At 43.7% G+C, this 13,916-nt stretch overlaps 2 protein-coding genes across 2 annotated transcripts; both read left to right on the top strand.

Annotated features, from left to right (window-relative positions):
* The first annotated feature begins 4,276 nt into the window (after window positions 1-4,276).
* LOC127200360 (keratin-associated protein 4-12-like) lies at window positions 4,277-5,063 on the top strand. The gene has a single exon (XM_051158549.1). The coding sequence runs from the start codon at window positions 4,286-4,288 to the stop codon at window positions 5,021-5,023; it is 738 nt and encodes a 245-aa protein (XP_051014506.1). The 5' UTR covers window positions 4,277-4,285; the 3' UTR covers window positions 5,024-5,063.
* A 7,368-nt stretch (window positions 5,064-12,431) lies between these two features.
* Window positions 12,432-13,543, top strand: LOC127200357 (keratin-associated protein 4-6-like). The gene has a single exon (XM_051158545.1). The coding sequence runs from the start codon at window positions 12,659-12,661 to the stop codon at window positions 13,409-13,411; it is 753 nt and encodes a 250-aa protein (XP_051014502.1). The 5' UTR covers window positions 12,432-12,658; the 3' UTR covers window positions 13,412-13,543.
* Window positions 13,544-13,916: the final 373 nt, after the last annotated feature.

Raw genomic sequence — 13,916 nt, 5'->3', positions numbered from 1 at the left:
TGACAGGATTTAATCCTTCCTGATGGGTGGCAATGGCCCCCATTGTCTGCACGTGCCACATTTTCATCACTCACTCATCTGCAGACTCACACTGAGCTTATTTTAGGGCTTGACTACTATAAGCAGCAACTCTATAAACATGGGTGTGCTGGAATCTCTGATTGCACGTCGCCTTCAGTGCCACCCTGTGCACATCCAGGGGTAGCGTAGATAGAGGGATCATTTGAGAGTTCTACTAGTTTTTGAGAAAACTGCATGCTAAAAGGCGTTGAAGGTTATGGCCCAAAGCTTTCAGTACCTATGGCCACGAGGTAGACACCTCCAGATGGAATCTACAGCTAAACACAACTACCGAGGAATAAGGAGAACAGTGTGAGTCACTCTGACACCGCTCAAAAGATGACCTGAGTAGACCACCCTACCACCTTCTTCACACATCTACTGCCTTTGCTCTGCATTCACCAACCCGCTAGTCAAAATTACGACAGAAAGTTATCTTCGAAGTGTCGATTAGTGGGCACCTGCTGTGTTATGCCACTTGCCTCATACAGCTACCAAAGTTACAACCTGAGAGTTCGGAAGGCTTGGCTACAATATCTTTATTGGTTTGTGGTTGTTGTATTTCTCCCCTAAAAACACCAGGACTGCCCCAGTGGGTCTGACATCTAATGTAGTCCTCCCCACCCAACAGGTGTGTCCAGAGGCTTGTCCTTTAGCTTTTTTTTCAATCTAGCCAATCAGACAACTAAGATATCCCATTATCACCCTAGGTTGCATGGAGTGGTAGTAGGAATGGCGAAGAGCAATTACCAAAGGTTTCACATTTCCTTTTATGCTTTGAGAGCTTATATTTCATATCTCAAGGAAACAATGTGTTGGGTTTCACATCAGGTGTGTCTGGGACCCAATGGACCAACCACAAGAGTGGCTTGAAGTAACCCACACATATTTTCCTACTCTCACTGCTGGATTCTAATGAAGGCCATGCAGGCATTTTCATATCCAGCTGTCATTGTCAATTCTCTTTAGCTATCCAACACCATACAAATACATGGACATCCCAATTTCTTCTGTATCGATAACCATTCATCACGTTTGTATATATGTACACACACACACACACACACACACACACACACACACACACACCCATTGTGGCTTTTTAGTCGGCAAGAGTATAATGTTTCAATTGATGGTCCAGAGATTAGAGAAATATATAGAGTTAGTTACACATACACGTGGGACTCTAGGCCTATATTTGTGGCCATGCCAGTTTTGGTTGTCTATCTTGAATTATGAGTAATTCCAAAATCTCTTAATGGTCCCTATATAACCCCTTAAGTTACAGTACTCTACATTATCCTACATTAACTCTGATAATTATGATGTTCACCAAGGCTGTCTGGGATCTTGTCTGTTCACCTCTGGAGAGCTGCAGTCTACTGTAGTATTTATTGTCAATGTTCTAGCTTTAGTGACATGGATGTACTGAGTTTCTCTGTGACACTGTTCACCTCACTGCCTGCTTTTCCCATATCACCTTAGCTAGCAGTGTCTCCATGCCACCAAGGAAACCACCTGTTGGGTCTTCGGGACATATGAATACACTTATTCCAACATACCCATTTCTCTATAGAGTTTGACCCCTTCTTCACCTTTCTATGAGTCATGTGGGACCAGATAAAGATTGATTAGTAATTGGTATCTCTTATATTTACTCAAAATGTAGCAAAAACCCACAACACACTCATTATTTCACAGTTTCTGTGCTTCAAGAATCAGGTGCAGTCAGACTTCCTAGCGTGTTACAAGGTTGTCACTGGGGTCATGTGTGAGGAGTCAACCAAAAAGAATCAGATTCCACGATCACTTGTTTGGTGGCTGAGAGTGTTTGATCCTTGGAAACAGATGGAGTGGGAGACCCAGTGCTTGTCAGGTGGTGAGCTCAGGCTGATCTTAGGGTTTTTTTTGTTTTGTTTTTGTCTGTTTGTTTTCACTTCAGGAATCTCTCCCACTTAGTATAAGTTCATCAAAAAAGCCAGTGATGGAGTAAAAACCTGGAGGACAGAGAGGACTACAGATAGGAAAGCCACAAACCTCTTGTCATTTCATCAGTGAATGTTACTATATGCTGTTGGTTAGAAGCAAGTAGCTTGAGGACACGAAATTACATACATCTTAAACACTAGAAAACTGATAACAGTTGGTGGTTTATTTCAAAGTTGCCTGCTCCAGCTAGCAAAGGAATAAAATTATATGTGTTTAGTAAAATTATCTTTATGTAATATCCACAAACTTACTGTGTAATTAAACTGCATTTGTTGGCGACATGCACCCACTGAGGTAGCATCATGGCTAAGAAAAGTAATATAAAAGCAATTTAGAATTAATAATAGTGATTACCCCCCCCTCCCGAGGTCAAACGATACACATAATCATGGGAGCCACTGTTCCACATGCAGTAGTTTCATACCAAGCTCAATTCCCTATTGTTCCACTCTCCTTGATGTGGCTTGGGTCCTGTGAGTTCTAGAGTGACCTAAAATAGTAAAGAGGACTATTGGACTTTCAATCTACAGTGTTCAAAGATCAGTGGTTCTAAGCCACAGACAGTTGCTTTCTATTAGTTAAATAACCATTATTGAAAAAAAAAATATATATATATATATATATTGGTTTCGGGGGGTTCAATCTTGCAGCCACTAAGGACTTGTGCTGGTCAAAGGTTTGTGATTCTGTCTATGTAAATTCTCTATGCAGTGAGAACTTACTGTCTTTTTAGTTATGGGGAAAGAGCCTTTTTCATCTTCCTAAATGGAAATAAAAACTTTCTTACTAATTAACACAGTCTTTAAACAATACCTTTATTTCATCTGTGGTCCCTCTAACAACAGTGAAACAAACAACAACAACAAACTTCCTACGTGTATCATTGTTTAAAGTATACATATCATCTAATTTACAACTTCAAGCCAATGAAAACCCAAGTAAATCGAATGCACGCTAAGCAAGTGTGATAAAAGAATATTACAATGTGCTTGGTCATTAAATGGTCCTAATTAAGACATTTAATTATGTCATCACATAGCTACAGCAAGTCTCTGCCTGTTTCTATACCAACAGACCATGAATAATGGACTGGTAGCATTCTTAATTTTTAGAAACCCCAGTCACTGGCCACCTAGGTGGGAATTTTGTACCCCTTAACCCATTAATATGTCCCCAATATAAACTGATAACCTTTCATGTAGACATATGCTTTTTAAAACAATTACTCATTCTTTTTACATTTTTTCCACAGGAAGACCTAAAGGATGACCTAAAGGTCCACTTACCTGAGTAGACTAAGGTGAAGCTACAGGGGCAAGGAACTCCACAGGCACAGAAGGTCTGGGGCCAAATAGAATAAGACACACTAAAGTTGTTCATCTAACTAAAGTTGTTCATCTAACTAAAGTTACATGTTAGAAAGGAAAGAGCTTGGGTCAGGAGTTGCTACTAACATAGGAAGGACTGTCTAGCAGAGACAGGACAAGAAGCCCACACGGCAGGAATAAGGCACCTGGACTTTGAGGAATAACTGAGCTGTAGCCCATTTCCCCTAAGAGGTATTAAAACTGAACATTAGATACAGGTTTTGTTTCTGAAAAAAATTAACATTTCATCACTTAGTTTTCTGCCCAAATTTTTCTGTGTTTCTCATTGACCAATAATCTAGAAGGTGAACCATGGTCCACATGGAATAGGAGATATGGCTTAATAGGTTTTCATTTTTCATATCATTTGGGGTTTTTGTGGTCAAACCTGTGCCAGCCTGACCCCTTATGTATGAGCCAACAGCATAATAAACTTGTATCCTCCTGGGTCACGAGAAACAATCATGTAATACCAATGGTTATCTAAGGGTAGACAGTAGAGCCATTGCTATGAAGCTGAAGCATACAGTGACTAGACACACAATGTCATGTGACAATTGTTTAGAAGCTACGAAAGCAAGAAAGACACTTGGGAGATGGTTCAGCGAGACCTGATGATGAATCTTAACACCAGGAAAAAAAAATCGCTGTGTTTTCCATCTACCTGAATAGTTTAGCCAGGAAAAGAAACCTAATTTGATAATCACCTGTTTATTAACATAAACAATAACAAGGAACACGAATACTGTATGTGAGGACAGCAGCCTCTCAGCAGGGTATAAAAGGGGATGTGGGCAGGGAGACTCTCACTTCCAAACCTTCCAACGCACCTTCTTGTAAACCCACCCAGAACTTCCACCTCCGACACCATGGTCAACTCCTGTTGTGGCTCTGTCTGTTCTGAGGAGGGCTGTGGCCAAGGCTGCTGCCAGCCTAGCTGCTGCCAGACCACCTGCTGCAGGACCACCTGCTGCCGCCCCAGCTGTTGTGTGTCCAGCTGCTGTAGGCCCCAGTGCTGCCAGCCTAGCTGTTGCCGCCCCAGCTGCTGTATCTCTAGTTGCTGCCGCCCCACCTGTTGCATTTCTAGCTGCTGCAGGCCTTCTTGCTGCCGCCCCAGCTGCTGTGTGTCCAGCTGCTGCAGGCCCCAGTGCTGCCAGTCTGTGTGCTGCCAGTCCACCTGCTGTCGCCCAAGCTGCTGCAGGCCCAGCTGCTGTGTGTCCAGTTGCTGCCGCCCCTGCTGTAGCAGTTCCAGCTGTTGTGGAACCAGCTGCTGCAGACCCAGCTGCTGCATTTCTAGCTGCTGCCGCCCCAGCTGTTGCCAGACCACCTGCTGCCGCCCCACCTGTTGCCAGACCAGCTGCTGCCGGCCCAGCTGCTGTGTGTCCAGCTGTTGCAGGCCCCAGTGCTGCATCTCTAGTTGCTGCCGCCACAGCTGTTGCCAGACCACCTGCTGCCGCCCCACCTGTTGCCAGACCAGCTGCTGCCGCCCCAGCTGCTGTGTGTCCAGCTGTTGCAGGCCCCAGTGCTGCATCTCTAGCTGCTGCCGCCCCAGCTGTTGCCAGACCACCTGCTGCCGCCCAGCATGCTCTAGTGGTTCTTGCTGCTGAGCACTGTCACCGACAGTCTCCTGTCCTTCACCACCCACCATTCCTGATGTAGACCAATTGTTTTGTAAAGCCTTTGTTCCAGCTGAGATTGATTTCAGCCTCCAAAATACTGTCCCTACTCTTGCCTGTTTATTATCTTTCTCTAAAATGACCACAAGTTTACATTTTCTCTGAAACCTGTAAAGTTTGATCCTAGTCCCAAAGAAGTACTTGTTCTTTACCATGTTCTTTAAAAATGAAAATTCTCTTATGTATTAAATAAACCAAAAATTTGCAGGTGTACAGATATATATATATCATGTCTCCTTATTTTTCCTCTAAGATCATTTTCTTCATCTGTCAAGTTCTGAAGCCGATTTCTAAGTACAGAGAGAGCATGTGAACTCAGGTGGCCAGCCCTGTCCCCTTTGCACTTCCCTGCCCAGAGAGGAAGATGTTCTCATAGAAAAAAAAAGTATGGGCTGTATACCAAGAATTTCCTTTGGTTGAGGCAGCAGCAGTAGGGAGGAGAGTTAAAGGCCCTAGGCACAGGGTTCACGCAGTGAGGGGGACTGGGTGAGCAGAAGCCTTTGCGCACTCAGTTAAGTGGCCATGCATCGCACAGCTTTCTCTGGGTCTTCCATGGGACGAAGTGGGTCCAGCTGAGTCTTGGAGGTGTTTGCGCTGACTTATGTCACCCCCTAAGTTCACCCCAGTGCTTCCTGAGGTCACTTTCCTTGTAAGCTACTTTGTCTCAGCTCCCTGTGTAAAGGCAGGTCTCAAGGACAAGCCGTCTAACGTTTACATTTCCAACCCTAGTGCCCCTTCCCTCCCACGAAAGTCTAATATCACACAGAGAGTTTCATGCTGCCATGATCTGGCCTTGATTTTTGCCTCACTGAGCTGTCAATCTTCTGAACACATTGACCATTTATTGATATTTCTCATTTCTTTTCAGTATTTTGAGTTTTTAAATATTCTGGATATTGATCTTCTGGGCAATTAGTAACAGGTAAAGATTTTTCATTTTCAAGCCTATCTCTTCATCCTGTTGTGTCTTTTTTGATGAGGCCCGCCCGGTCCATCAGTTCTTACCATCATCTTGAAGTTTTCTTCTTATATTTTCCCTCTGGTGGTTTCAACTTTTCAAATTTTGAGTTTATCTATTTTTGAGTTAGTATTTTTCTAGAGGAAAGGGCAAGGGTTTGTTTCAGTCTTTTACAGGTGGATATCCTGTTTTTTTTTTTTTTTCTAATACAAGTCGCTAAAGGGACCCCGCCACCCATATGTTCAAAGCAACTTTTTTAAAGCTCAGAAGGTGTGGGTTTATTTCTGGACCCACTGTTACATAGATCTACATACTCATTTTTTCTTACGTTGTCCTGTGCTGTTACTGTTACCCCACCTCTACAGGGCAGCTAGAGGCTGTGTGTGATGTGTCCTACAACTAATTCAGTGACGACGACGACAACAACAACAACAACAACAACAAAACTAAAAAAAAAATCCCAAGTAAATCAGTCTCATTAAAACAACCCCCAGATCTTCCCCTCCAAATAAAATACCAACTCCCACCTAACATTCTATGGATTTCCTTAAACTTCAATGAAATGTCCTTTGGGCATTTGTAAAACAATCCTAAAATTTGCCAAAAAAAGGAAAGGAAAGGGAAGGAAGGAAGAAAGGAAAGAAGGAAGGAAAGAAGTAGTGTAGGAAACAGTCAAAGCAGTCTTTATTGGAAAAACAATTTGCTTTGTTTTGCCTTTCTGCTCTGCTGTCAGCATTTTCTTATCTATGTCCAGCTGGTGGGCAGGGGGTAGGAAGATGGTGGCAGTGGTGGTGGCTACAAATGCTGTGTCTAAGGAAGTTTGCATCTAAGCTGTCAGGGGAGGACACTGAAAGTAAGCAAATCAAGTGCTTTGGCTACAGGGTGTTTATAAATTTAACTGACAAGCTGTAAGAAAATCAAATTAATAGGGCAGCACCCTAACTTTTAAAGGGGCTCATGTTAAGAGTCACTAAAAGCAGAACATGAAGCAGGAATTTTGTTTTAATTGAAAAATATACATTTTCATACAATATATTCCAATTATAGTTTTTCCTCTTCTAACTCCTCCCAGGTCCTCCTCTCTTTCCCAGCTCCCTACTCACCCAAATCTTCTTTCTTTCTTTCCTTCTTTCATTTTCTCTCTGACAATAATATAAGCAGAAACCTGAAATATAATGTAAATAAAATAAGATAAAATATGAAATAGGATGGTGCAAACAGGAGAAAAACAGCCACAGAAAAAGCACAAGAAAAAAGTGTGTGTGTGTGTGTGTAGTGTAGTGTAGTGTATGTATGTATGTATGTATGTATGTATATATATATATATATATATATATATATATATATTTCTAAATACATAAATACAATTTGCCCAGTCTGTGTAATGTTACTGATACACACACACACACACACACACACACACACACACACACACACACACACACACACACGATTTTCAGAAATGACGACTTGGTATTGGATAACCAGGAGATATGCTCTTCTGTGGGAAGACGATTTCTCCTACTTGGAGCATTCCTTAGTTGCCTGTAGTTTATTGTGTAGGGTTAGGCATCACGAGCTTTCCCTCACTCATGTTAGCATGTCTTATGATGCCATCTTTATTCAACTCATGTTTAGGCAGCCGTGTTGGTGAGGTTTATGGGTGGAGCTTTTGACCTTCCTAGGAGTCACAGTCACACAGAGTCCCTGATGCTGTGGCTGTAACAATCTTTCCACTCCCTGTTCAGCAACGATCAATGAGCCTCAGGTACAGGAGTCACGCTGTGGATGTGCCAGTTTGGACTAGGCTCCAAAACACCTCTCTAGTAATCAAGAAATCTTCCTATGCATGTCCATGTGGAAGAAGATGTGTCCTTGCTGCTGCAGCAATCCAGGGAGGATCAAATTAATCTCATTCAGGATATATAGTTATTTAAAGCCTTCATCTTTTCAAGTTTTACAAATATGATCCTATGAAGAAAAGAAAAAGCCTGTAGACTATGTATTTGCTAAGCAAACTAATGTTATGGCAAAGGGCTTGGACATTAAATGATTCCAATTTCTTGAGTTCTTTACCTATTTTAGACATTAGTCCTTTGTCAGATGTAAGGTGCAGATATTCTATGAGTCTGTAGGCTGTCATTTTGTTCTGTTGATAATGTTCTTTGCCTTAGAGAAGCTTTTCAGTTTCATGAAGTTCCATTCATTAGTTGTTGATCTAGAGTCTGAGCTGTTCAGGAAGTTGTCTCCTGTGCTAATAAGTTCAAGGCTGTTCTCCACTTTCTCTTCTTATACATTTTGTGTATCTGGTTTTATGTTGAAGCCTTTGATCTGCTTGGATTTTCGTTTTGTGCAGGGTGATAAATATGGGTTATTGGCATTATTCTACCTGCCTGCATCCAGTTAAACCAGCACCATTTGTTGAAGATGCTTTCTTTTTTCCATTGTATGGTTTTGACTTCTTTGTCAGAAAGAAGGTGTTAGTTGGTGTGTGAGTTTATTTGTGAGTCTTCAATCTACTGATCAACCTGTTTGTTTTTATGCCAATACCATGTGGTTTTTTATTACTATTGCTCTGTAGTACAGCTTGAAGTCAGGGATGGTGATACCTCCAGAAGCTCTCTTATTGTAAAGAATTGTTTTAGCTATCTTGGGTCTTTTTTTTCCCCAGACATCAATCTGGAAGTTTCTCAGAAAACTGGGAATATATCTGTGTCAAGACCCAGCTAAACCACTCCTGGACATATAGCCAAAAGATGCTCCACCATATCACAAGGACACATGCTCAATTGTGGTCATAGCAACTTTATTCATAATACCCAGAAACTGGAAGCAACCTAAGTGTCCCACAACCAGAGGATGGATAGAGAAAATGTGGCACGTTTACACAGTGGAATACTACTCAGCTATTAGAAAACAAAGACATCATGCAATTTGCGGGCAAATGGATGGAACTAGAAAAGATCATCTTAAGTGAGGTGACCCATATTCAGAAAGACACACATGGTATGTATTCACTTATATGTGGACATCAGCCATAAGGTACAAGATAACCATGCTACAACCCACAGACCCCAAAAATCCAAAGGGAGATGTTTGAATCTCATGCAGAAGAGGAAAAAATAGACATATGAAATAGATAAATGGAGGGAGATGTGTGGGAGGAGGGGTGGGGAGGATAATGAGGGCAGGGATCAGGTGTGGGGAGAGCAGGGGTGAGTGGTGGGGCAGTGGGAAGGGAAGGAACTGGAGAGAGAGCTGATATCAGTGGGGGGGTATCTCTGGCACAAGGGAATGCCCCCAGGAGTCTATTGGGGTGACCTTAGCTAAGATTCCCTAACAGTGTTTGACATGGAGCCTGAAGTTGCCACCTCCCATAGCCAGGTGGGACTTCCAGTGGAGGGAAGGCAACACTAACTCACCCATAAAACCTTCAACCCAAAATTTGTCTTTCTTACAAGAAGTGTAGGGATAAAGATGGAAAAGAGATTGAGGGACTGGCCAACCAATGACTTGCCTAACTTGAGACCCACCCCATGGGAGAGAACCAACCCTTGACACTATTAATGCTACTCTGCTGTGCTTGCAGACAGGAACCAAGCATAACTTGACTTCTGAAGGGCTTCATCCAGCAGCTGATGGAAACAGATGCAGAGACCCACAGACAATAGGCCGAGCTCTGGGAGTTTTGTGGAAGAGTGGGAGGAAGGCTTGAGAGAGCTGGAGGGGTCAAGGACACCACAAGAGGACCTACAGAGTAAACTAACCTGGACCCATGGGGGCTAAAAGAGATTGAACCACCAATGAAAGAGCTTGCATGGGCCAGACCTAGGCCCTCTACACATGTGTAACAGATGTGCATCCTGGTCATCATGTGGGTCCCCTAATAATGGGAGTAGGGGCTGTTTCTGACTCTATTGCTTGCTTTTGGATCCCTTTCCCCTACTTGGGCTGCCTTGTCTGGCCTCAGTGGGGGAAAATGTGCTCAGTCCTGCTGTGACTTGAGGTGCCAAGGTGGGTTGGTACTCATTGAGGGCCACCCCTTCTGAAAAGAAAGATGGGGGAGTAGTGGGGGAGAAGACATGAGGGTGGAAGTGGAAGAAGAAGAAGAAAGTGGGGATCAGGTTGTAAAGTGATTAAAGAATGAGATACAGAGCTAAACAGATAATTCTCAGCAGAGGAACGTCAAATGGCCAAGAAACACTTAAAGAAGTGCTCAACGTTCTTAGTTGTCGGAGAAATGCAAATCAAAACGGCCCTGAGATTCCATCTTACACCTATCAGAATGGCTTAGATCAGAAACTCAAGTGACAGCACATGCTGGCTAGGATATGGAGGAAGGGGAGCACTCCTCCATTGCTGGTGGGAGTGCAAACTTGCACAGCCACTTTGGAAATCAATCTGGCACTTTGTCAGAAAATTAGGAATAGTGCTACCTCAAGACCCAGCTATACCACTCCTGGGGTTACCTGAAAGATGTTCCACCATACAACAAGGACATCTGCTCAACTATGTTCATAGAAGCTTTATTCATAATAGCCAGAATCTGGAGCAAACTATGTGTCCCTCAACCAAAGAATGGATAAAAAAAACAAACTGTGGTACATTTATATAACGGAATACTATTCAGCTATTAAAAACAAGGAAATCTTGAAATGTGTGGGAAATGGATGGAACTAGAAAAGATCATCCTGAGTGAGGTAACCCAGAACCAGAAAGACACGCATGGTATATACTTATAAGTGGATATTTTAAGTGGATATTAGCCCAACATAGATGTCCTCTGAGAGACTGCACAGAGCTGAGGATCAGAACAGATACTGGGACTGCAGCTGGACTCTGGACAAAGTTCTGAGAGTTTGTCTGGAAGAGTTGGGGGGATGGAAGGACCCAGAGGGATCAGGAGCTCCACAAGGAGACCATCAAGGGTGGTGAATCTGGACCCAGTGGGGCCTGCACAAACTGGTGCATCAACCAAGGACACTGTAAGCACAGAACCTAGACCTCATGTTCAGATATAGCCGACGGACAGCTCATTTGGTGAGGGTTGGGGGGAAGGAGGGAGGGTCACAGACTGCCTCTGGCATAAACTCTGGAGCCCCCAATTTGTTCACTGTACAAAGAGGAAGGGGATGCAGGCTGTTCTGATGAGACCTGATAGGCTGAGATCGGATGGTGGGGGGGAGGGACCCCCTGTCAGAGGTCTGGGGGCGAAGAGGGCAGAAGGAGGATGAGAATGGGAAGATAAGAATGAAGGGATAAGAATGAAAATAAATTATAATAAATAAAAAATTGAAAAAAGCAAAAAATAATGTAAATTAATCTTTGCAAAGATCCTAATTAAGAAATTTAATGATGTTATCTCACAGTTAACCTCTGTCTGTCTGTTTCTTGACCAGCAGAGGATAGCAGAGGGACTGAAGTATCTCTCATTTTTGAAACATTACTCACCTAGCTAATTGGATGGTTGTTTTGTGCTTTTTAAGGCATTTACTGTGTCCCACAATAGATACATATCAATTTCCCTTCATTCATATATGTGATATATGTATGTATACCTATTGCATATGTACAGATGTATATATTCCATATACATCACATATGTAAGTATGTGTGACATATGCCCACAAGTGTGTGTATATACACATATCTACATGTGCAAATGAACATCAAGAAAGGATCCTAGTCCACCATTTGAAACATGAAACAGGAGGCTCTGTGGCTCAGAAATCAGCTGAAAGCAGGACATTCGGGTTTAAGTTAGAATAAGAGGCAATGGCACTTGACTGTCAACTGTTGTTGGAAAGCACATCTTGAAATAGTCAGGGTATGACTGCAAATGCTCTGTTAAACCAGAAAGATCGCTCGACAAAAACAGAGAAATGATCCCACAGGCAGAGCTGGGAAACCTGAGCTTTGTGAGCTGGTAGAGGTCTGCAACTCACTGTAAAGAGAAGCCCTATAACTGACTATTAGAGGCAATCTGGCAAAAAGGAGGGTGGATAAACATCAACATTTCCCCATTTTTCCACTTTGAAATTGGCCCAGGCAAGGTAGGAGTCACAGTCACCTGAGGAAGACATTTCTTTGTTCATGCAAATGATCTTGATATTCTAATCCTTAGGACCCACCTCATGCATTGTGGATGAGCCATCAAATGACAAACCTTTTCTCTCCTGTGTTACCAGAAACAATTATGGGTTGTTAATAGTCATGGTTATCTAAGGGTAGACAGACAGTAGAGCCATCCACCATGAAAATGAATCATATAGTGAATAAACACATGATGTCACATGACAGTTGTTTGGAAGAAATTAAGACAAGAAAGACATTTAGGTGATGGCTCACTGAGAGCTGATGAGGAATCTTAACAGGAAAAGAAACTGTGTTTCCCATCTACCTTGATAATTTATCCAGGAAAAAAAACGTGCATAATTTGATAATCACCTATTTATTAACATAAACAATAACAAGGAAAGAATGCTGCATGTAAGGACATCAGCCCCTCAGCAGGGTATAAAAGGGGATTTCTTCAGGGAGACTCCCACTTCCAAATCTTCCAATCCACCTTCTTGTAAACCCACCCAGAACCTCCACCTCTTAACACCATGGTCAACTCCTGTTGTGGCTCTGTCTGCTCTGAGGAGGGCTGTGGCCAAGGCTGCTGCCAGCCCAGCTGCTGCCAGACCACCTGCTGCAGGACCACCTGCTGCCACCCCAGCTGTTGTGTGTCCAGCTGTTGCAGACCCAGCTGCTGCAGGCCTCAGTGCTGTCAGTCTGTGTGCTGCCAGCCCACCTGCTGTCGCCCAAGCTGCTGTGTGTCCAGCTGCTGCAGGCCCCAGTGCTGCATCTCCAGCTGCTGCCGCCCCTGCTGTAGCAGTTCCAGCTGCTGTGGATCTAGTTGCTGTCGGCCCAGCTGTTGCATTTCTAGCTGCTGCAGGCCTTCCTGCTGCCGCCCTAGTTGTTGCCGCCCCAGCTGCTGCAGACCCTCTTGCTGCATCTCCAGCTGCTGCCGCCCCAGCTGCTGTGTGTCCAGCTGCTGCAGGCCCCAGTGCTGCATCTCCAGCTGCTGCCGCCCCTGCTGTAGCAGTTCCAGCTGCTGTGGATCTAGTTGCTGTCGGCCCAGCTGTTGCATTTCTAGCTGCTGCAGGCCTTCCTGCTGCCGCCCTAGTTGCTGCCGCCCCAGCTGCTGCAGACCCTCTTGCTGCATCTCCAGCTGCTGCCGCCCCAGCTGCTGTGTGTCCAGCTGCTGCAGGCCCCAGTGCTGCATCTCTAGCTGCTGCCGTCCCCCCTGTTGCCAGACCACCTGCTGCAGAACCACTTGCTGCTGCCCAGCATGCTCTAGTGGTTCTTGCTGCTGAGCACTGTCACCCACAGTCTCCTGTTCTTCATCATCCACCTTTCCTGATGTAGACCATGTATAAGCTGAACCCCAAGAGGCCAATCAAAACCTCTGTTCCAAGTGATACTGGCTTTGGCCTCCAAATATGCTTTTTCTGGTGCCACCTGCTTAGCAACTCTTTACAACATGAAACAAGTTTGTGTTTCCTCTGGAATTTGTGGACTCTCATCCCAATAGAAAACTTTGTTAAAAATGGAGACTTTCTTACTTGCTAAATAAATATAGAATTTGCATTTGCAGATATAAAGACACCATGTTTCCTGGTTTCTCCTTTTCATGTGGGCATCCCCACAGCTCAATTTCGAGTTAGTGCATCTGTAAATAACAAACGAATTGCAGCAGTAATTTCTAGTTTACTCACCCTGTTCCCTCTGCGTTCTGCCCCCAACACAGAAAGATAGGTTCATAGACCATGAACATAAACCCACTTCCTGATGACTTTCTCTGACAAAGAGGAGGCCTAC

Source organism: Acomys russatus, chromosome 16 (genome assembly GCF_903995435.1).
Source record: "Acomys russatus chromosome 16, mAcoRus1.1, whole genome shotgun sequence".
NCBI lineage: Eukaryota > Metazoa > Chordata > Mammalia > Rodentia > Muridae > Acomys > Acomys russatus.
The sequence above is the reverse complement of the archived record's forward strand: the minus strand, read 5'-3'. Positions and strand labels throughout refer to the sequence as shown.